General features: G+C 40.7%; 1 protein-coding gene and 1 non-coding gene across 3 annotated transcripts in view; one reads left to right on the top strand and one right to left on the bottom strand.

The window, feature by feature from the left end:
• Nucleotides 1–24,541, top strand: part of KCNH1 (potassium voltage-gated channel subfamily H member 1) — a 421,068-nt gene that overhangs the window by 49,429 nt on the left and 347,098 nt on the right. For both annotated transcript variants that reach the window (XM_003800511.2, XM_003800512.2), the window contains exon 5: nt 808–926. In XM_003800511.2, the coding sequence (XP_003800559.1) occupies nt 808–926 (119 nt within the window). The remainder of the gene's footprint in view (nt 1–807; nt 927–24,541) is intronic.
• LOC111728679 lies at nt 11,914–12,041 on the bottom strand. The gene has a single exon (XR_002775903.1). It is a non-coding gene; the product is annotated as a small nucleolar RNA SNORA11 (small nucleolar RNA).

Below are 24,541 nucleotides of genomic sequence, written 5' to 3'. Positions count from 1 at the left end.
CCAGTGCTTCTCAGCCTTCCTAATGCCGCAATGTGTTTTCATTGTTACAAAGGGGTTGCGACCTCCAGGTTGAGAACTGCTGGAAAGCAATTCTCTTGTCTCAGCCTCCCAAGTAGCTGGGGCTTCAAGCTCCTGCCACAATGCCTGGCTATTTTTTTGTTGTAGTTGTCTTTGTTTAGCAGGCCTGGACGGGGTTCGAACCCACCAGCCCCAGTGTTTGTGGCCGGCGCCCTAACCACTGAGCAACAGGTGCCAAGCCACCTGATATTATCTTATAGAAAAGCCCTAGGTCAGAGTAGAGAGATTCTATTGGGTTCTAGATTCTTTCTCATCGTCTAGGCCAGGCGTCCTCAAACTATGGCCTGCGAGCCACATGTGGCCCGCAGATTATCTGGCCCTCGGGTGTTTTTGCCACTGCTGCCTGTCCTGCTTGGCAGCCGACTTAACCCAGGGCCCTCAGTCCGGCCCTCCAATGGTCTGAGGGACAGTGAACTGGCCCCCTGTTTAAAAAGGTTGAGGACCCCTGGTCTAGGCACTCTGTGTCTCAGTGTTTCCAAACAGTAAAATGATGCCAACACCTCCACAAACCTATTAGGATGAAGGGAAAAGCAAATTGCTCCATACTTTTGAGTGTGTCAAGGTGCCTTTGTGAGCAGTGAGTCCTGCTAGCAGGGATGCAGAGGGACTCATGGTAGTTTGGGAGGACATTGCGGGTGTCTGGTTCTGTCAGTGTAACAGGTGATGTGAATATCTGTGCTCCTTCAGGACATGGTTGACCCTGTCTTTTTATTCTTCCACATGCTTCAGGCTGGGGGAAGTTTGCTCGGCTGACCAGAGCATTGACAAGCAGCAGGGGTGTCCTGCAGCAGCTGGCTCCTAGTGTGCAAAAAGGCGAGAATGTCCACAAGCACTCCCGCCTGGCAGAGGTAAGGGCAAGGGGTTAGCTCAGCTTGACCCTCACTTCCAGGGGGTGCATGGACTGAGGAAATGGCACAAAGCTAGTGTGCTGTCTTGGAGGGGACCTTCAGGACATCCCCAGGCTCCTGATTGCACACCAGGATATTATGTATGACATTGGGTAAGTTACCTAACCCCTTTGAGCGCTCTATTTTACCATATGTGAAAGTAGTCTGGAAAAGCTCTGTTCCACCTGGCTTGAGATGCAGAAGTCAAATCACTTCTTTGAAGGGGTTGAGAAGGAGCTAGAAGTGCTTTATATGAATGCACGAGTTTTTACTTATTAACCATAAACAATTTTGTTATTTGCCCAATATTTTTATAGTAAAAGAACATGCAGGAAACAAAAAGAAGAAAATAAAAATTGCCTGTAATCCCACTGACCACAGAGGACTATTATGTATTTTTTGTGTGCATTTAACTCTTCTCGTATATCCCATTTCTTGAAGGCCAACATGTTAATGTTATGTAGTTGAGAATCTGTGTGTACATTGGATGTAGTTGTGTTGCCTTTCCTTCACTTTATGATCATCCTCCCAAGTTAATAAATATAATTACTGTCATTCTGATAACTTTTATACTATGGAAAACTTGGTATTCTCCCTTTTGCAGGGAGAAATGAGAGGCTGAGAAGCCTCTTTGAGGTGTTTAATCAGGCTTAATGTACCCAGCTTACTTTTATCAGCCTGTGGTGGTATCTGGTCTTTATTTCTTCAACTAGACCACAGTGGGACAAATTAGAGGTCCTCCCCTCTACATAGCAAACTATTATCTTACCCAAAGGTAACAACATAAGCTATTCTTCTCCTAGAGGTGGCCAGCCATCCCTTGATCCATGCTTTGATGGTGAGGCCCTTTCTGACCTGGCTTCAGGGTCCCACACCCTTAAGAGAGAAACTTTCAGCATGCTGCAGCTGGGGTGGGGTGCACTTTGCATATGTGCACCAAATGTAAAATGAGTTAACTATAGAAGATCTCTCTGTAGCAGCCAGAAGTTTTTGCCAACAGTAGGGATGGGGAGTATTTGTTTGTGTCATGTTAGAGAAGGAGAGACATTTGTGTGACGGTAGCTTCTTTTTTTTGTCATGATGTGGGCTTGGCTTATAATAGAAAAATTACTAAAAGTGTCCTTTCACTCTCAGCCCACGCTTTTTCTGCTGCTTCTTATGGTTAATAAAGTAATCTCCTCTCTCGCTTCTTTCCACCTTTGTCACTTTTGTCTGATCACTCTGGCCTTCTTTCTGTTCCCTGTACATGTCAAGCTTACTGCAGGTCTTTGCCCAAATGTCATTTTCTCTGTGTAGCCACCTATATCCCTTAGGATTATGCCAGAGAAATAAAGCCAGTAGGATGTTAAGAGGTTTATTGCAAGGAATTGGCTTACATGATTGTGGGGGTTTGCTAAGCATGTCCAAAATTTGTAGGGCAGGTTAGCAGACTGGAAACCCTTGGAAGAAGCTGATGCTGAATTCCACAGGTATATTTCTTCTTCCTCTGGGAAACCTCACTTCTGCTTTCAAGGCTTTTCAACTGATTGGATGAGGCCTCCTCAGATTACAGGGGATAATCTGTTTTCCTGAGAGTCGACTGATTGTGTGTGTTCTGCACATTTATAAAATATCTTCACAGGGTCGCTTAGTGTTTGTTTGAATGAGTGGGTGCTAGGCCTACTCAAGTTGACACATAGAACTATTACAGTTCACTCTCTTATCAACTTGACACTATATACTTTTTTTTTTTTTGGAGACAGAGTCTGAAGCTATCACCCTGGGTAGCTATGTGCCCTGGTATCATAGCTCACAGCAGCCTCCAACTCTTGGGCTCAAGAGATCTTCTTGCCTCAGTTTTTCTATTTTTAGTAGAGACAGGGTCTTGATTTTGTTCAGACTGGTCTCGAACTTGTGAACTCAAGCAATCCACCCACCTCAGCTTCCTAGAGTGCTAGGATTACAGGTGTGAGCCACTGCGCCCAGCCAACAACATATACTTTTCTTAAAGCCATGATTAATCTCCAAATAATACAATAAAAAATCAAGCTTCTGCCTAACGTGATACAATTATCCATGTACAATGGAACACATGTTAGCCCTTTCCCCTAAGGAGGATGAAAGGTCTTTTGTGATGTTCACTCTTTATTTTTTATATCCTGTAACTTGAATACTAGGACATAAAATTAACTATTATTAATACATATTATGTTATATGATAAGGGGATCAGAAAGGGAAGAAAATAATAGTTTTTGATATATATGTATATATATATTCATAACAAAATAAAGAAGAATTACTCACCTCTTAGCCCTTTTCTTAATCTGTTCTATTTTTTTGTATTTAATATTTTCTAATGTACTATATAGTTTATTGTTTGTCATTTGCTGATAAATCCTAAGCTCTTAGAACAGTGTCTGGCAAATAGGTGCTTAGTAGTGTTTTTTTTTTTTTTTAAATGATTGAATGAAAGAAAAGGAAATAATGCTAATGTTTTTGTCTACTTTTCTGGGATAAGTAGTTGCTCACTCATTGCCAATGAGATGCATACATCTGGGTTTCAGGTTCTAGTAAGTTTAAGTTAGCCTGGCTAGAGGCTTATTGACTTATATTGATCTTTTCAAAGAACCAGGTTTTGTTTTTGTTGATTTTCTCTGTTGATCAACAGAGATTGTTTTCAATTTTATTGCTTTCTGCTCTCTTTTTCATTATTTCTTTTCTTCTGCCTACTTTGGATTTAATTCGCTCTTCTATTTCTCGTTTCCTAAAGCAGAAGCTTAGATTATTGATTTTTTGCTCTTTCTTCTTTTCTAATACATGCATTCAGTGTTGGAAATTTCCTTGTAAGCCTTGATTTATTTTGTTCCATGCCACAAATTTTAAGTTGTATTTTCTTTTGTATTTAGTTAAAATATATTTTAATTTCTCTTGAGATTTCTTTTTTGGCTTCTGCGTTATTTAGAGGTGTGTTGTTTAATCTCCCAAGTATTTTTGGATTTCCTACCTGTTTTCTCTAATTAATTTCTAGTTTAATTCCATTGTGGCATGACAACAAATAGTGTATGCTTTTTATTCCTTTGTTAAGGTGTATTTTATGGCCCTGAACGTGTTCTATCTTGGTGAATGTTCCATGTAAGCTTGAGAGAATGTGTATTCCACTGCTGTTGGAAGAAATGGTCTACACATGTTCATTATGTCCAGTTGATTGATGGTAGTACTGACTTTGATTATGTCTTCACTGATTTTATGCCTGCTAGATCTGTCCATTTCTGATAGAAGGGTGTTAAAGTCTCCAACTATGTGTATAATAATAAACTCATCTATTACTCTTCGCAGTTTTAACAGTTTTTGCCTTACATATTTTGCTTTTCTATTGTTAAATGCATACACATTATAGATTGTTATATCTTCTTGGAGAATCGACCCTTTTATCATTATAATTCCTCTTCTTTATCCCTGATAACTTTTTAAAAAAATTTTGTTTCCCCAATTAACATTTCTTACAACTTTACTTGTTCAGACTCTGTCCTGTGTGAAATTAATATAGGCACTCCTGGTTTCTTTTGATTAGTGTTAACATGGTGTATGTCTTTCTACATCTCTTTACTTTTCAAGGAATGTATGTCTTCATATTTAAAGGGGGTTTCTGATGAATGGATCAACAGACTGGTTTATGTATAGCATGGTATACTATTCAGCCATTAAAAAGATGGAGACTTTTGTAGCTTTTTAATTTATTTATTTTTTTTGAGACAAAGTCTCACTTAGTCACCCTTGGTAGAGTGCTTTGGCGTCTTAGCTCATAGCAACCTCAAACTTTTGGGCTCAAGTTATTGTCTTGCCTCAGCTCCTAAGAAGCTGGGAATATAGTTACCTGCCGCAATGCCTGGCTATTTTTTAGAGACAGGGTCTTGCTGTTGCTCAGGCTGGTCTTGAACCTGTGAGCTCAGGCAATCCAACTGTCTTGGCCTTCAAAGTGCTGGGATTACAGGCGTGAGCTACCACCCCCAGCCTACTTTATGGCTTTTATAGTTACCTGGACAGAGTTGAAATGCATCCTTTTTAGTAAAGTATTGCAAGAATGGAAAAGTAAATATCCAGTGTACTCCATAGTAATATGAAAATAATATATAAACAATTACATGCTCATATGAACAATAAAACAAATATAGTCTAGTATGGGGGCAGAGAAAGGTGTGAGGAGGCTGGGAGGAGGGGGGAGGACAATTGGCAGAAGGAGGGAGGGCAGGAGGTGGGATCACACCTAATGTGCCCATAGTGAGGGTGTATCACATGCCCACTGGGTGAAGGGCTCTTTTACAACTGGAACTTTACCCTGGAAGTAAGAACAACGTAACCTAAAATTTTGTACCCTCATATTAATTTGAAATTAAAAAAAAGAACTATAAGTTGTTTCTGTAGACAACATATAATTAAGTCTATTTTTTTCACCCACTCTGAAAATTTGCTTTTTTTGATTAATATAGTTAAGTTGTTGAAGATTAAAGTGACCGTTGATACATTGGTATTAATATCTATGGTATTTGTTACTGTTTTCTGTTTGTTGCCTTATTTTGTCTTCCATTTTTTTTCTGCCTCTTTTGGTTTTAATTGAGCAATTCATGTGATTGCATGTTTCTCTTTTCTTAGCATACCAATTATAGTTCATTTTGGGGGCTACGTATAGTGGTTCACACCTGTAGTCCCAGCGCTTTGGGATTTATTTGCTGTTCTATGTGTAATTCAGTTCTGAGTATTTCCTGTAGGGCAGGTCTAGCAGTGAGAAATTCCCTTAGCGTTTGCTTGTCTGGAAAAGTCTTTATTTCTCCATCATTTATGAAATGTAGTTTTTCAGGGTACAAAATTCTTGGGTGGCAGTTGTTCTGTTTAAGAAGACTAAAAATGAGGCCCTAATTCCTTCTGGTTTATAAAGTCTCCACTGAGAATTATGTTACTAGCCTGATGAATTTTCCTTTGTAAGTTAATTTTTGCTTTTGTCTTACTGCTTGTAGAATTTTCTCCTTTATTTTGACATTGGCCAAGTTGATAACTATGTGCCCTGGAGATGTTCTATTTGTTATGAATCTTCCCGGTGTTTGATGACCATCTTGTAATCGGGATATCTGAATCTTTGGTGATCCTAGGGATATTGACCTCAGTAATTCCCTCAAATAGATTTTTCATGCTTTTTTCTTTTTCTTCTTGTTCCTCAGGGATACCTATAATTCATATAGTGGTTCACTTCACATAGTTCTGTATTTCTCTGAGTGATTATTTATTCTTCTTTATTCTTTTTTTCTGCATCTTTGACTTACTGTGTTAGTTTGAGGGCCTTTTGCTCTGAAGTTCTTTCTTCTGCTTAGTTTAGCCTGTTGATGCTTTCTGCTGTATTTTCAAATTCCCTAAATGATTTTTTCATTTTTTAAAGTTCTGTTATATTCTTTTTATGTTCTTTTTTTTTTTGAGACAGAGCCTCAAGCTGTCCACCTGGGTAGAGTGCTGTGGCATCACAGCTCACAGCAACCTCCAACTCCTGGGCTCAAGCGAGTCTCCTGCCTCTGCCTCCCAAATAGCTGGGACCACAGGTGCCCACCACAATGCCTGGCTATTTTTTGGTTGCAGCCATCATTGTTGTTTGGCAGGCCCGGGCTGGATTCAAACCCGCCACCTTAGGTGTATGTGGCTGGAGTCTTAGCCACTTGAGCCACAGGCACTGAACCCTTTCTTATGTTCTAAAGTTCTTTATCAACTTTTTCATTTTTTTAATTTATGTTCTGATTTTCTTTATTTTTTATTTTTTCTTAGGGCTTCTTTGCAACTTTCTCTTTAATCTCATTCATATTATTTGTCTTCCATATTCTGAATTCCATATTTGACAGTTTGACAATTTCCTTTTGGTTGGGATCCATTGCTGTAGCTCTGTTGTGATCCCTTGGGGGTGTTGAACTAGCTTGTTTTCTCATGTTGTCAGAGTTCTTCTTTTTTTTGAGACAGAACCTCAAGCTGTTGCCCTGGGTAGAGTACTATGGTGTCACAGCTCACAGCAACCTCCAACTCCTGGACTTAAGTGATTCTCTTGCCTCAGCCTCCCAAGTAGCTGGGTCACAGGCACCTGCCACAACACCAGGCCATTTTTTGGTTGTAGTTGTCATTGCTGTTTGGCAGACCTGGGCTGGATTTGAACCTTCCAGCTCTGGTGTATGTGGCCAGCACCTTAGCTGCTTGAGCTGCAGGCATCAAGCCTGTCAGAGTTCTTCTTATGGTTTCTTCTCATTTGGAAACTCTTCTCTCAGCTCAGGGCAGGGAAGTTGGCAGCACACCTTTTCTCCTTTGCTGGGAACTTTTCTTTTTAGTAAGAAAAAGGAAAAGGCCCTATGTGGCTCTTTTGTGGTCTAGTCTGGAAGATTGACTTGGCGAGGTGGGGGTGGATGCACTGAGATCCTGTAATGTAGCTATTCTGTGTTGTCCCATTCCCATGTGACTGTCACAGTCCAAGTGGGTGCTTGGTGATCTTCACGTGGACTGGTGGGTTGTTCCCCAGGTTGCTGTTGGAAACTTGGGTTGGGGCTGAGAAAGACTCTTTCCATAGATGCTGACATTGTGGGAGATTTCTCTGCCTGGGTCTCTTCATGGAGGCGACAAAGCAGCTGGGCAAGACTATCTAGGCCAGTGGTTCTCAACCTCTCAACCTGCCTGATGCTGAGACCCTTTAATATAGTTCCCCAGGGTCACCACAACATGAGGAACTGTATTAAAGGGTTGCGGCATTAGGCAGGTTGAGAACCATTGAATTCTAGGCAGTGGTTGTGGGTGCCTGGGTTGGGGGTATTCACTCTACTGGGTCCAGGTGTGATGGCAGCTCAAAAATAGTGTGTCCTTGGGAGAACATTGAACTTGGGGGATGGGGTAGTCCTACTAGGTGACCAGTAAGCGCCTCAGGGGAAAGTTTTTAGGGCCTGTTGATAATGTTGGAACCTCAGGGATGGGGGATGCCAGGCCTAGTGACAGTGGAGAGTCTAACAGAGGCATCTGCAGGGTAAGTGGCAACACTGTAGATTTGAGGGCAGATGCATGGGTCTTGGCAGAAGCCTTGGGGGTGGCCTGTGCTGCCCAACAGCAGTAGAGCTTTAGAGCTGAGGCTGTGGATCCCAGTGGCAATGCTGAAGCCTCAAGGACAGCTCTGAAGCCTTGAGAGCAATGCTAGAGCCTTCAGGGTTGACCTCAGGCTCAGGGGCAGCGGGAGCCTTGAAGCTGGAGCCATGAACTGGAGGCAGCACAGGAGCTATGGTGTCAGACAGCAGAGTGGGACCTGTTGAGGCTGCCAGCTGGTTGGCAGCACTTCTAGGCTGGTGGCATTAAAGGGATCACATGGGAAGGCCAGCAGCCCACTGGATGGTCGGGGCCCTCCCTCTGCCCATGTCCCACAGAGGCAGTGATCACAGAGCTTCTCAAGTGGCATCTGTGGTACTCATTATCCTCAAATTCCCATGGGGCAGGGAAGGTTGCTCATTTCCCAGTTATGGAGCTCCCTTGCCAGCCTAATGAGATGATGGGGAGGCTGCTGCAGCAAAGCCAAGCCCTGCGTAGACCTGTAGACCTGGCATTCTGGACTTTGGAGTTTAGAATGGTGCCAGTTGTAGCAATTCAGGGAAGGGGAGCTACCAGGTCCCTGCTGTGCCTACTCTCTAGTACAATGTTGTACACAGACTCCAAGCATCTCTCTGATTAGAGGGCTATTGCAATGGTGGAGGCCCCCTCACAGCTCGGGCTGCAGTGCCTGTGGAGCCCTAGGATTCTCTTTTCCTTTCCTTCCCCATATGCGGACGCCTTACCCAGGTACCTACTACTACTCTTGCCAAGTAGATCACTCTGATACATTGTCCTTTGCTCTGAATGCCCTCTTGTCAGGATCTGCTTCTGACACCACTTGTCAGGGCCCAGGACTGGCCAGGTCTCAGGCCCGTCTTGGGTAGGTTCTGGACATGGACTGCTAACTTACCTTGCTCAGGAACAGTTTCTCTTAGGTGCTTGAGGGCTATCTACTTTATCTGGGGAGAGAGAGAGAGAGCCTTAGAGTCTTAGAGAGAGTAAAGCAGTCTTCTTGACATAGATAGATCTTAGTCTTTGGCAGAGCTTGGTAATCTTCAGCAGAGAGACGCCGCATTGGCATTCTGCAGGCAGAAGAGGAGACAGAGTCAGAGTAAGCGTGTCCATGATAGAATGCGCATGCTTTTGTCTGCCTTCTCCTCCAGCCTAACATAAGGCTGAGCTCGTGCCTCTCACCACCATAGGTGTAGAGACTGCCAATTCACCAATGCTCTCATCTCGAGAGCTCTCTCATGCTTGTTAGGACTAAATCTCTCTCCATGCCCTTTTCCCCCAAGGTATTCCATTACAGGTATTTCCTATAACTCTCACTTCATCTAGCCATAGGCTATACGGGCTGCTAAACCCCCTGATCCCTCTCCAGTGTTTTAAAATGTTCTTTCCAAGGAGGTCTATCTGTAGATGGTGATCCACCTGCAACTTTTAATCCTCTCCTGGAGAGTAGCACACTAGGGCTGCTTCTAGGGCCATCTTGCCCTCCCCCTTATTCCTTTTCTGATACTTTTTCTTCATGTACATCTGAGTGTGTGACCTTGCTATCTTTGAAGAATTTCCTTTGATATTTATTGCAAGGCAGGTCTACTGACAATGTTCACTCAGTTTTTATTTGGCTGAGAAAGTCTATTTTTCCTTCATTTTTGAGGGATAATTTCACAGGGTACAGAATTCTAGACAGGTGGGTTTTTTTCCTCCTAATTCTTTAAATATTTCACTCTACTCTCTTCTTGCATGGTTTCTGAGAAGTTGGTTGTGCAGTTGACTCTTGATCAACATGAGTTTGAACTGCATGGGTCCACTTATACTTGGATTCTTTTCAGTAAATATTTTTTATTTATTGGAGGTTTATTAGCATCCTTTTGGAGATTTGTGACAATTTGAAAAAAGTTGCAGACAATGTCATAGCCTAGAAATACCAAAAAAATTTTTCAAAAAGTATGTCATGAATTAATAAATATAGTAGCTACTAGTGTATTTTATTATTAATACCATAAAACGCACACAAATATATTACAGAAAGTTAAAATTTATCAAAACTTATGTATGCAAAGACCATACATGATGCTATTCACAGCTGAGAGAAATGTAAACAGGTGTAAAGGTACAGTATTAAATTCTGACTACATAAAATTAATGATAGTACATGGCATATAATATTGCAATAATTTTGTAGTCACCTATTGTTGCTATTGGGGAACTTAAGTGTTTCAAGTATTCATTTAAAATGCTGTGTGACACTAATCATCATGTGAGCAGGTTATCTCTCAAATAAATTATATATCCCAGTAAAAAGTGATCTCTCAAAATTCTCATTGTAGATCTCTGTGCATTAATGCAATAACATAGACCTTGAATAAACACTATGGGACCCATACAAAGGGCCACTAGTGATGCTGGAGTTGCTTCCAAGGAGCAGAGAAAAATCTTAACATTATAAGAAAAAGTTGAATTTCTTGATATATACTATAGGTGGAGGTCTGCAGTGGTCTGACCTCAATCAGAAGTCTGAGCCTGCCATTTCAGACAAATGATTCATCTTGTAAAGAAATGATATTAACTTAAGGTATTGATAAATGTAGTCTAGCACTGTCAATATATTTTTTCTTCCTTATGATTTTCTTAAGAACATTTTCTTTTCTGTAGCTTCTGTTTTAGTAAGAATATAGTATATTACATGTATAACATATAGTGTTAATCAACTGTTTATATAATTGGTCGGGCTTCTAGTCAGCAGTGGGCTCTAGAATTATGTTTTGAGGGAGTCAGAATTTTTATGTGAGGCTGGGTGCAGTAGCTCATGCCTGTAATTCTAGCACTCTAGGAGGCTAAGGCAGGAGGATCACTGGATGTCAGGAGGGTGAGATCCACCCTAGGCAGAGCAAGAACCATCTCTACTAAAAATGGGAAATTTTAATCGGGTACAGTGGCACTTAACTTTAGTCCCAACTACTTGGGAGGCTCAGATAAATTAAGAGGATTGCTTGAACTCAGGAGTTTGAGGTTGCAATGAGCTATGATGATGTCCTGTACTATAGCTTGGGTGAAAGAGTGAGACTTTGTTTTAAAAACAAAAACAAAGGCTCGGCACTTGTGGCTCAAGGGGCTAAGGTGCCAGCCACATACACCTAAGGTGGTGGGTTTGAATCCAGCCTGGGCCTGCCAAAACAACAATGACAGTTGTAACCAAAAAATAGCCGGACGTTGTGGCGGGCACCTGTGGTCCCAGCTACTTGGGAGGCTGAGGCAGGAGATTTGCTTGAGCCAAGGAGTTGGAGGTTGCTGTGAGCTGTGATGCCACAGCACTCTACCCAGGGTGACAGCTTGAGGCTCTGTCTCAAAAACAAAAACAAAAACAGTTATATGTGGATTTTTGATTATGTGGGGGTTGATGCCTTAGTTCTCTTATTGTTCTAGGGTCACCTGCAATTTTCTTTTTTCTTTTTCTTTTTTAGTTTTCCAATATTTTATTAGGCAATTTTTTTTTTTATTGTTTCAGGTTCATTGAGGGTACAAAGAATTAGGTTACACTGATTGCATTTGTTAGATAAAGCCCCTCTTATAATTGTGTCCTGTCCCCAAGGGTTGTGCCATACACCGTAACCCTCCCATCTCCCTCCTTCCTCCTCCTCCCTCATTCCACTGCCCCCACAAAATTGATTTAAGTTTTTCTCTTATGAGGGTATATATTAGATCGTCTACTGGCTTCATATTAGGATTGAGTACATTGGATTCTTCTCCATTCTTGTGATGCTTTACTAAGAAGAATGAATTAGGCAGTTTTTAAGACATACAGTACAGTTGAAAGAATTATACAGTAATCACCCATACATCCACCACATACATTTTATTGTTTTTTTCTTCTTTACATGTAGGGAATTTGTTCATAGAGAGGCCACAAGTTCTATGCCCCTCATCACAGTGATCCCAGTTTCCTGTTGGGCATGTTATAAACAGAGGAGCTATTCTTTAGGCCCTTGCTCTGAGCACACCCCTTCTTTTCTTTTTTATTGATGCTAATTTTCCTTTATTAAGCCATGAACTCTTTGAGATCACAATCTTTCCTCTTTGTTTTTGTGCTGTTATACATTTTTTAAAAAATTTTTTTTTATTAAATCATAACTTTGTACATTAATGCATTTATGGAGTTCAGGGTACTGCTTCAATATACAATATGAAATGTTTATATTGAACCAAGTAACTCATCCATCACAATTATACTCATTTCTTAATAGTTTTGAAATGTACCATTGCATCATGCACATTAGGTGAGGTCCCCCTGAATACCCTCCCTTTTCCCATATCCCCTCTCCTCACCCCTCTTCCCTTCTACTGTATGGACTATAGTTATGTTTTGCCAATTGTATGATTGTGTAGGTGGTTATATATTGATTTCATAGTAGTATCCAATACATTGGATACTTTTTTTTTTCCATTCTTGGGATACTTTACTAAGAAGAATATGTTCCAGTTCCATCAAGGTAAACATAAGAGATGTGAAGCTCTGTCTTTTTTATGGCTGCATAGTATTCCATGGTGTACACATACCATAATTTGTTAATCCATTCATGGGTCGATGGGCACTTGGGCTGTTTCCATGTCTTGGCTATTATGAATTGGGCTGCAATAAACATTCTGGTGCAAATGTCTTTGTTGTAAAATAATTTTTGATAATCTGGGTATATACCTATAGAGGAATTGCAGGATCAAATGGTAGGTCTACTTTTAGTGCCTTGAGTGTTCTCCAAACTTCTTTCCAAAAAGGCTGTATTAGCTTGCATTCCCACCAGCAGTATAGAAGTGTTCACTTCTCTCCACATCCACGCCAACAACTGTAGTTTTGGGATTTTGTGATGTGGGCTAATTTTATTGGAGTTAGATGATATCTCAAAGTGGTTTTGATTTGCATTTCTCTGATGATTAAGGATGATGAGGATTTTTTCATATGTTTGTAGGCCATGCGCCTGTCTTCATCAGAGAAGTTTCTGTTCAAGTCTCCTGCTCACAAAGAAATGGGGTTATTTATTCTTATTGATTAGTTTGAGTTCTCTGTAGATTCTAGACTTTTGTCAGAAGCATAAAGTGCAAAAATCTTCTCCCATTCTGAAGGTTGTCTGTTTGCTTTACTTACTGTGCTCTTGGCTGTGCAAAAGCTTTTTAGTTTGATCAGATCCCAGTAATGTATTTTTGGTGTTGCTTCAATTGCCCGGGGCGGGGGGGGGCCTCATAAAACATTCTCCCAGGCCGATTTCTTAAAGTGTTTTCCCTGCACTCTCTTCTAATATTTTTAGTTTCATGTCTTAAATTTAAATCTTTTATCCAAAGAGAATCAATTTTTGTTAATGGTGAAAGGTGGGGGTCCAGTTTCAGTCTTTTACAGGTCTCCAGCCAGTTCACGCAGCACCATTTGTTAAATAGGGAGCCTTTCCCCCACTGAATATTTTTGATAGGCTTGTCGAAGATCAAATGACAATAAGCAACTGGGTTCATCTCTTGGTTCTCTATTCTGTTTCATAAAACTACCTCTCTATTTTTGTGCCAGTACCATGCTTTTTTGATCACTATAGATGCATAGTGAAGTCTGGTAATGTGATACCTCCTGATTTGTTCTTACTTCTGAGTAATGTATTTGGTATTGGAGGTTTTTTCTGATTCCATATAAAACGAAGTACTGTTTTTTCAAGTTCTTTGAAGTATGACAATGGTGCTTTAATAGGGATTGCTCACCAGCCCTGCTGGAGGCAGTAGAGTACGCCCTAACCCTCAAGGCTTGGTTCATACCCAGTAAGCCACTGCTTGAGGGTTCTGTTGGAATCAGGAGACCACGCCCTTGCTCTCAGGTCACAGTCCATGCCTATTAAGCCTCTGCTCACAGGCCCAGTAGGGACCAGCCTTGTATGCCAAATTCAGTCCACTCCGGGCAACCACTCTCCTGCTGTGGGTGCTCAACCACTCTCCTGCTGTGGGTGCTATCAGAGCCGGGGGTTCTGCACCCCGTCCTGCCAGACAGCAGCCCAAACCAAGGGTCAACACTACCACTGGCCTGGCATAGTCATAAGGGCCTGCTCCTCCTTCCACCTAGTGTCCCTTTCTTCCCACACCTTCTTTTCTTCCCTATTAGTCACAGATTTCATCCTGATGGTTGGTGGTCCACACTATGCCCAGATCTCTCAGGATAAAACCAAACACTCTGTGCTCTGCAGGGAGCAGAGCTTCAGATTGCCGCGCTAGGGGGAAAGGGTGGACTGGGAATTTGGACTTGTGGGGAAAAATATCTGTTCAATTGTATGCCTGGCAGGGTGGTGTCTAGGTTCCTAAGTGGGACCTCCCTGGAGAAAGAGACCTGGAGTTTAGTGGCTCTCTCCAGTGAGGTAAAATGAGAGGTCTTTTGTTCCCTGCTTGTTCTCAGATAGCCTGCAGCAGGCCCCCTGTTTGGGGGAGGCGTCTCCCGTCCTCTAGTCAATAGACTTTGTACCTGTAATTTGTTTTCTTGAATGCTCTTCCTTGGAGTTACAGCTTGCTGAACTTCTTTAGTAGAGTCTGGTTCTGTCTAGTTTTTCTTCCTTTGCTCAGGAGCCTCTGACGAGGGTTGCTACCAGTCGGCCATCTTCTCGGAATCACAACTGCAATTCTTATCTTTGCTTCTCCATAGGTAACATGTTTGTTCCCTCTTTGGTTTCTTTCAGGATTTTTTTTGTTATCTTTGATCTTCTGCAGTTTCAGTACGATATGGTATTCTCTGTGCTTTGAGGATCTGAGGTTTGATGGCTGCCATTAATTTGAGGAGATTCTCAATTTTTGATTTGATTATTTTCTTTGAATATTTCTTCTGTTCTTTCTGTCTTTCTTTTCCTGCTGGTATTCTCATTACGTGCATGTTCCACCTTTTGTAGTTGTCCCACAGTTCCCAGATATTTTGTTCTTTTTTTGTCTATTTTTTTTCCTCTTTGCTTTTCAGTTTTGAAATTTTCTATTAACACATCCCCAAAGTCAGACAGTCTTTCCTCAGCCATGTTCAGTCTTCTAATGAATCCATCAAAGACATTCTTTATTTCTACTAGAGTATTTCTTATCTCCATCATTTCTTTTTGGTTTTTAGAATTGCCCTGTTTATATTACCCATCTATTATTATATGTTGTCTACTTTTATCTAGTAGAGCCATTAACGTATTAATCATAATTATTTTAAATTCCCAGTCTGATAATTCCAACATCCTTGCCATATCTGGCTCTGGTTCAGAGGCTTACTCTGTCTCTTTAAGCTGTGTTTTTTGCCTTTCAGTATACTTTCTGACCTTTTGTTGAAAGCCAGCCATAGTGTACTGGGTAAAACAAATTGGGATAAATAGGCCTTTCAGTAGTGTAGTAAGATGGCAGGGGAGGGAAAGTGTTCTATAGCCCTGTGATTAATCTCAGTCTTTTAGTAAGCCTGTGTCCCTAGGCTGTGAAATTCACAAAACATCCCTCCCTTCCCTCCTTAGGAGGGACAGGATGGCTAGAGCTGGCGGGAGATGGGTATTTTTCTTCCTCTAGGTCAGTTAGGCTCTGATGAAATGCCAACAGGTTAGGCCCTGATTAAATAGTTTCTCCTGAGTTCAGGCCTTGGTTTTTTTTTTTTTTTTTTTTTTTTTTGGAGACAGAGCCTCAAACTGTCCCCCTGGGTAGAGTGCCGTGGCATCACAGCTCACAGCAACCTCCAACTCCTGGGCTCAAGCGAGTCTCCTGCCTCAGCCTCCCAAGTAGCTGGGACCACAGGCGCCCGCCACAATGCCCAGCTAGTTTTTCTATTTTTAGTGGAAATGGGGATCTCGCTTTTGCTCAGGCTGGTCTCAAACTCCTGAGCTTAGGCAGTCCACCTGCCTTGGCCCCCCAGGGTGATAGGATCATAGGCGTCAGCCCCTTAGCCCGCCCACGTGTGTTCTTTTCAAGATCAATTCATCTCCCCATTAGGCTGTTCTTCTCTCCTGAGTTCAGGCAGTTTGGCTTCAGTTCTTCCTGTAGACCTCATATTTTCTTTCTGAACCGATTCTAAAAAAGAAGAGGTATTTACTGTGTGCCAGATTCTGTGCTTCTTGGCTGCTCTTTGAATTTTCTAAACAACGTGGAGGAGTTTTACAGAGGAGGAAGCTGGGCATAGGGAATTTCACTAACTTGTCCTCTGGCAGTAAGTGGTGGACTCTGGACTGAGAACCAGGTTTATCTGACTCTGAACCCAGCCTGTTTCCTATTTGGGGCAATTGCTCTGATAATTGTTCCTTCATCATGTGGCAGACTCTATGCAGGAGTGACCCTGTTGGGGTTTGGTCTGCTTGGGACTACTCTGTGCTCCAGCCTCTCTCTCTTAGCCCTCTGCTACTGCTTATATCAGCGTGACCAGGTGTTCTGGCTTTGGACCTGGTAGGGGACTATAATCTTTCTCATTTCAGAATCAGAAACCAAGTTTACTCTAAAGTTAGGCTGGAGGGCCTTTGTCACAGGCTGGGTTCTCCAGGCATCAATTAACAGGCATCAGTTAACACCTGTGGGAGAAAAGGGGGAGGAGGCAGCTCTCAGAGGCTCTGCCGCCCTACAGGGAGCTCTGTAGATTGTTCCTGGTAGAGCAGAAATGGTCAGGCCCTTAACCATGTTCTTGCTCAGTCATTGGCAGGTATTCACTGGGATCTCAGCTTTCTATACCTTAGGAACTAACAGTTGGAGGCTCTCAGCTAACTGCGCTTCCTGCAGCTGAGCAGAGAATTCTTCTTGAAGGGGGATGCTATGCAAGGGGACATTTCTGGGTCTCCCTTCCCTTTGCTGCTGCAACTTCTGCCTCTGTAAGGAGGAAAGTATCAGCAGGATTCATCATGTGGCCTCCATGCAAGAGTGACCTCTTGGGGTTGGCCTGCCTGGGAGAACTCTGTGCTCTGGCCTCTATCTCCATGAACTGTTGTGGGCAAGATGTAGAAGGGAAACCACCTTTTCCCGTCACTTCCTGTCTGGAATCTTCTGATGAGGAAGCCTGGTCAAGATATAATATGAGATATGCAATTGTGATGGCTAGAGCAGAGGCACATTCATGTAGGCCTGTCAGGTGGGTGAGTGGTACCCAGCTCACAGCTCACTGTAAGTAGAGTTAGATGGTGCATCTGGTAAATGCCATCCCTGTATGTATGCTGCTGTTTTCCTGCAGATGACAGGAATAGTGGGCTGAAATAATGTTAAAGGTTAAAATCTATTTGACAACTTATGTGGCTTTGTGATTTTGGGTAAGCCATTTCATCTTTTAGCTTCTATTTCTTCATCTTCCTTCTCTTCAAATGGAAGTAGTAAATTGAAATGAGAATAACATATACTCATAGGTTTGAGAAGAGCGAGATAGATTCGGAAGGTGAACACTATGGCGTATAAAGGTTGAGCATCCCTGATATGAAAATCTGAAATCCTCAATGCTTCAAAAACTGAAACTTATTAAGTGCTGACATGAGATAGAGACACCTTTTCTTTCTAATGATTCAGTGTACACTTTGCTTTATGCAAAAAATTATGGACAATATTGTATGATATCACCTTTAGGCTATGTATGTAAGACACATAAAATATAAATTAATTTCATGTTTAGATTTGGGCCCTATCCCCAAGGTATTTCATTATGTATGAGCAAATAATCCCAAATCTAAAATACTTTTGGTCCCAAGCATTTTGAATAAGGGATATTATCACAACCTATCATAAATGCTCAGCAAGTATTTTTTTAATATTAGATTTTGACTTTTGGTTCTTTACATCCCTTTTTAGAAACTTTCTCAATTTTCAGAAAGTAGGTTTTTAAAATCAGATTATGAAATGATTATATAACAGATTATAAAACCAAAATCAGATTGTAAAACTATAAAGTAAAAAGTTTAATGTCCATTATCTTGGAAGAAACTATTTTTAAACAGTGTATGTGTTTTGTTACAAGTGTTTGTATGTATTTTGTCAGATTTTAAAACTTTTTATTTTTGTAATTGACACAATTGTATATATTTATTGTGCACAGCACGTTTTGAAGTATGTATGTATGCATTCGTGGAAGAGCAAAGTCAGGATAATTAACATATGTATTATCTCACATACTTATCTTTTTATTATGGTGAGAACACTTAAAATCTAATCTTTTAGACATTTTTAAGAGTGCAACACAAGGGTGGCACCTGTGGCTCAGTGAGTAGGGCGCCAGCCCCATATACTGATGGTGGCGGGTTCGAACCTGACCCCAGTCAAACTGCAACAAAGAATAGCCCAGCATTGTGGTGGGTGCTGGTAGTCCCAGCTACTCGGGAGACTGAGGCAAGAGAATCGTCTAAGCCCAGGAGTTGGAGGATGCTGTGAGCTGTGACGCCATGGCATCAAAGTGAGACTCTGTCTCTATAAAAAAAAAAAAAGGAGCGCAGTACCGTGTTATTAAGTATAGTCACCATGTTGTACAATAGATGTCTTGAACTTATTCCTCTTACCTGAATTTTTATGTCTTTTGACCAACATCTGTCCCCTTCTCTCAGACTCACTCTACTCTCTACTTCTGTATTTGTACATTCCACATACAAATATAAGATCATGAGGTATCATATCTGTCTTTCTGTGCTGGGCTTATTTCACTTAGCATAATGTCCTCCAGGTTCATTCATGTTGTTGTAAATGACAGGATTTCCTTTTTTTTTTTTTTTAAGGCTGAATAGTATTCCACTGTGTATGTATACTTCCACATGTTCTGTATCTGTTCATCAGTTGATAGGCACTTAGATGGATTCCATATCTTGGCTACTGTGAGTCATGTTGCAGTGAGAATGCATGCAGACATTTCTTCAACATTCTGATTTCATTTCCTTTGGATATATATCAAATGTGAGATCCTGTAGTGAGATTGTGGGATCATTCTGTAGTTCTGTTTTTAATTTTTAAGGAAACTGCATATTATTTTCCATAATAGCTATTAATAATTTGCACTCCTACCAACCGTGTGCCAAGTCCCCCTGTCTCTACATCTTCTCCAATACTTATCTTTTTTTTTTTTTTTGATAATTACTTATTCTAACAGATAGCTTTTTCATTGTGGTTTTAATTTGCATATCTCTGATTAGTGATTTTTGAGCTTTTTTTGATACACCTGTTGACCATTTGTATGTCTTCTTTTGAGTGATGTTTATTCAGATCCTTTGCCCATTTTAACTGGATTATTTGAGTTGAGTTCCTTATATATTTTGGCTATTAGCCCTTTCTCATGTCTGGGTTCCCTAGGGACCCTAACTTGGGTTGCCGGTTGACAAGGGAGATGACACTGGGAAAATAACAAGACTTTACACCAACTTAATGTATAAAGTCTGGGTAGCCTGGAGAGGTATACACTGACTCACACCAAGTGGCAGCTTGAGGCAATGCAGTACCCCTCGGACTCCTCAGAAACTTGTTAGTTGATCTCAAAGACAAAGCATTCATGAACAAATGTAAAGGTGTCAAAATTCAAAGATAGGACAAAAAGAATCCCAAGTTCCTGGAAGGTTGGGTAGAAGAGTAAGGCTGGGTGTAGGGTAATAAATTGTCAACAGAGCCTGATAATGCATTCCTTTTTTTTTTTTTTTTATTGTTGGGGAATCATTGAGGGTACAATAAGCCAGGTTACACTGCTTGTGTTTGCAGGGTGAAGTCCATTTATTAATAGTGTCCCACACCTCCCTCCCTCCTTTCTTCTGTCTCCCTTCCTGATGTCCCCCTCCCTCCCACCATGTACTAGCGTCAATTGTCCTTATATCAGAATTGAATACATTGGATTAGTTTCCAGTCCCATCAACAAAGTAAAAGTGTTCCCTTCTCTCCACACCTACACCAGCATGTGCAGCTTTGAGTCTTTGTGATGTGGGCCATGCTCACTGGGGTTAGGTGATATCTTAGGGTGGTTTTGATTTGCATTTTTCTGATTAGGAATGATGAGCATTTTTTCATATGCTTGTTAGCCATTCATCTGTCTTCTTTAGAGAAGGTTCTATTCATCTCACTTGCCCACTGATATAAGGGATTGTTGGCTTTTTTTGGTGCTTACTTTGAGTTCTCTGTAGATTCTAGTTATCAAGCTTTCATCAAATTTATAATATGAAAATATCTTTTCCATTCTGATGGCTGCTATTTCCTTTGTTGTTTTTTCCTTAGCTATATAGAAGCTTTTCAGTTTAATTAAGTCCAATTTGTTTATTTTTTTTTGTTGTTGCAATTGCCATGGAAGTCTTCATAAAATCTTTCACCAGGCTGATATCTTCAAATTCTTCCCCACACTTTCTTCGAGGATTTTTATTGATTCATGCCTTAGATTTATGTCTTTTATTCATCTTGAATCAATTTTAGTGAGTGGAGAAAGGCGTGGGTCCAGTTTTAGTCTTTTACACATGGTTATTCAGTTCTCCCAGCACCATCTATTAAATAGGGATTCTTTCCCCCAGTAAATGTTCTTGTTTGGTTTATCAAAGATTAAGTGGCTGTAAGATGTTAGTTTCATCTCCTGGTGTTCAATGTGATTCCAGATGTCTATGTCTCTATTTTTTGGCCAATACCATGCTGTTTTGATCACTATGGTCTTGTAGTATAGCTGAAAGTCTGGTAGGTTAATGCCTCTGGCCTTGCTTTTATTACTAAGAATTTTTTCCAGTTCCATACTAAACAAAGAATTATTTTTTCCAAATCTTGAAAGTATGGCTTGGCACCTGTGGCTCAAGTGGCTAAAGTGCCAGCCACATACACTTAAGGTGGCAGGTTCGAATCCAGCCTGGGCCTGCCAAACAACAATGATGGCTGCAACCAAAAAAAAAATAGCCAGGCGTTGTGGCAGGTGCCTGTGATCCCAGCTACTTGGGAGGCAGAGGCAGAAGACTTGCTTGAGCCCAGGAGTTGGAGGTTGCTGTGAGCTGTGATGCCATAGCACTCTACCCAAGAGGACAGCTTGAGGCTCTGTCTAAAAAAAAAAATCTTGAAAGTATCATGTTGGTGTTTTAATGGGGATTGCATTCAATCTGTAGATTGCTTTGGGAAGTATAGACATTTTAACAATGTTGATTATTCTCAACTATGAGCATAGTATGTTCTTCAATTTGTTAATATCTTCTGTTATTTCTTTTCTTAGGGTTTTGTAGTTTTCTTAATACAGGTCCTTTTCCTCTTTTGTTAGGTATATTCCTAGGTATTTCATTTTTTTTTTTGAAGCTCCTGAGAAGGGAATTGTGTCCTTGATTAGCTTCTAATCTTGGCTGTTATTGGCATATACAAAGGCTACTGTTTTGAGGACATTGATTTTATATCCTGAGATAATACTGTATTTTTTGATGTCTTCCAGGAGTCTTGTGGTTGAGTCTTTGGGGTTCTGTAAATATAAGAAAATATTGTCAGCAAAGAGGGAGTGAAACTCTTCCCATTTGGATGTACTTTTTTATTTTCTCTTGCCTGATTGTATTGTCTAGAACTTCTAGCACTGTGTTGAATAGTAGTGCTGATAGAGGACAATCTTGTCTCGTTCCACTTCTGAGTGGAAAAGCTTTCAGTTTTATTCCATTCAGTATAATATTAGCTGTGGGTTTGTCATAGATGGCTTCAATCAGTTTAATAAACGTGCCACCAATGCCTATATTCTTCAGAGTTCTAATTAGAAAAGATGTTGAATTTTATCAAATGCCTTTTCTGCATCTATTGCAGGATCTTATGGTCTTTGTTTTTGCTTCTGTTGATATGGTGAACTACGTTTATGGACTTATGTATGTTAAACCAGCCTTGCATCCCTGGGATGAAATCCAGGGATGACTGGATTGTGATGTATGACTTATTTATTTATTTTTTGAGACAGAGTCTTACTATGTTGCCCTCTGTACAGTGTCATGGTATCACAGCTCACAGCAACCTCAAACTCTTGGGCTTAAGTGATTCTCTTGCCTCAGCCTCCCGAGTAGCTGGGGCTACAGGTGCCTGCCATGATGCCCAGCTATTTTTTGTTGTTGTTGTAGTTGTCATTGTTTAGCAGGCCCTGGCTGGGTTCAAACTCACCAGCCCCAGTGTATGTGGCTGGCACCATAGCCACCGAGCTAGGGGCACTGAGCCATATGACTTTTTAAATGATAAGCTATAATTTGTTGGCTGGGATTTTTATTGAGAATTTTTGCATCTATATTCATTAGTGAAATTGGTCTGTTGTAGCAGCCCGTATGGCTAGGAGGGAGTTATAAGAAATACCTGTAATGGAACACCTTGGTGAAAAGGGCATGGAGAGAGATTTAGTCCTAACAAGCATGATAGAGCTTGCGAGATGAGAGCATTGGTGAATTGACAGTCTCTACACCTGTGGTGTTGAGAGGCACAGGATTAGCCTTATATTAGGCTGGAGGAGAAGGCAGTCGGGAGCATGCGCATTCTATCACAGACCCGCTTACTCTCACGCCTGCAGAACGCCAGCACAATGCCAGCACAATGCCAGCACCGCGTCTCTCTGCTGAAGATTACCAAGCTCTGCTAAAGACTAAGATCTAGCTGTTCTAAGAAGACTGCTTTACTCTAAGACACACTCTTTCTCTCTCACTCTCCAGCTAAAGTAGATAGCCCTCAAGCACTAAAGGAAACCTGTTCCCGAGCAAGGTAGCTTAGCAGTCCGTGTCCGGAACCTACCTAAGCCGGCCCGAGACCTGGCCAGTTCAGGGCCCTGACAAGTGGTGTCAGAAGCAGATCCTGACAGTCTGTAGTTCTCCTTTTTAGTTGGATCTTTTCTAGGTTTTGGTATCAGAGTGATGTTTGCTTCATAGAACATGTTGGGGGAAGATTCCTTCCCTCTCAATTTTTTGGAATAATTTCTGTGGTATGGGTATCCCTCAGCAATATTAAAGGAATAGAAATTATACCATGTTTCTTCTCAGACCACAAGGCTATAAAGGTGAAGCTCAACTCCAGCAAAAATGTTCATCCTCACATAAAGTCTTGGAAACTAAACAATTGGGTTCAGGAAGAGATAAAAGAGGAATTTGTTAATTTCCTCAAACATAACAACAATGATGACTCAAGTTACCAAAACCTTTGGGATACAGTAAAGGCAGTCCTGAGAGGACAATTGATTGTGCTAGATGCCTACCTTTGAAAAACAGAAAGTGAGTGCCTCAGCACACTCACAAACCATCTTATGGAATTTCAAGAAGAAGAACAATTTAACCCTAAACCCAGCAGAAGAAAAGAAATAGCTGAAATTAAATCAGAGACTAATGACTGAAAACAAAAGAATCATTCAGAAAATTAATGAAACAAAAAGTTGGTTTTTTTGAAAAAGTAAATAAAATAGATAAAACTTTGGCCACACTAACTAGATACAGAAAAGAAAAATCTCTAGTCACCTCAATCAGAAATGATAAAGGGGAAATAGCAACAGATGCCACAGAGCTACAAGAGATTATCTCTGAGTACTACAAGAAACTCTACACCCAGAAATTTGACAGAGTGGATGAAATTTGGTCAATACTTGGAATCACACCCTCTCCCGAGACTTAATCAAGAAGAAATAGATCTCCCGAACAGACCAATTTCAAGCACTGAGATCAAACAAACAATAAAAAATCTCCTAACAAAAAAATGCCCTAGTCCAGATGGCTTCACACCAGGATTCTATCAAACTTTTGAAGAAGAGCTTATACCCATACTGCAGCTTCCTTAATTTAACTGCTGATCAGGACTTTACAGGGTTCCGCTTGCCTGCCTGCTGATGGTCTGCCCAGGGGTGGTCTTTAAGACCTTACTGTGTCTGGGCTGCTTATAACTTGATCTTGATAAAGAGCCTCAGGGATGGCTCACCTTTGTGCTTTACCCTGGGTTGAGGGAACCTGCAGAGAGATCAGTGTGTCTACCTCCCACATTATCAGCTGTATGGTTTGCAAGTATGTTCTCTCTTCCTCTAGATTCTCTTTACTCTGTTGATTGTTTCCGTGGCTGTGCAGACGCCTTTTAGTTTGATACAATTGTATATACTTATAATTTTTTTTTAATTAAATCATAGCTGTGTACATTAATGCAGCCATGGGGTACAGTGTGCCGGTTCTATATATAATCTGAAATATTTTCATCAAACTGGTTAACACAGCCTTCATGTCATTTTCTTAGTTATTGTGTTAAGACATTTGTATTCTACATTTAGAATACTTATAATGTTTTTAAAACAAAATAAGGTCATACTATATTATTTGCTAAATTTAGCATGGTAGTGTTAAAATTCTAAAAGTGTTAAAATTCCCAATTGATGGATGATGATATTTCATTTTGGTTTATATTAGCCTGACTGCTAGTGGGGTCCAACTTTTAAAATGTTTATTAACCTTTTTTCTGTCTGTATTTCTGTTTATATCCTTTATTCATTTATTTGTCTTTTCCTGGTGGATTGTCACTGTTACCATTTAGTAATATTTTGCTATTTGTATAAAAAATTTTTATTTCAGTATATTTTGCTTAATATTATACTTTTTTTTTTTTTTTT

The sequence above is a fragment of the Otolemur garnettii genome, unplaced genomic scaffold, assembly GCF_000181295.1.
Source record: "Otolemur garnettii isolate 467f Iridium unplaced genomic scaffold, OtoGar3 scaffold00178, whole genome shotgun sequence".
NCBI classification, from domain to species: Eukaryota; Metazoa; Chordata; class Mammalia; order Primates; family Galagidae; genus Otolemur; species Otolemur garnettii.
This window is presented reverse-complemented; position numbering and strand designations above follow the sequence as displayed.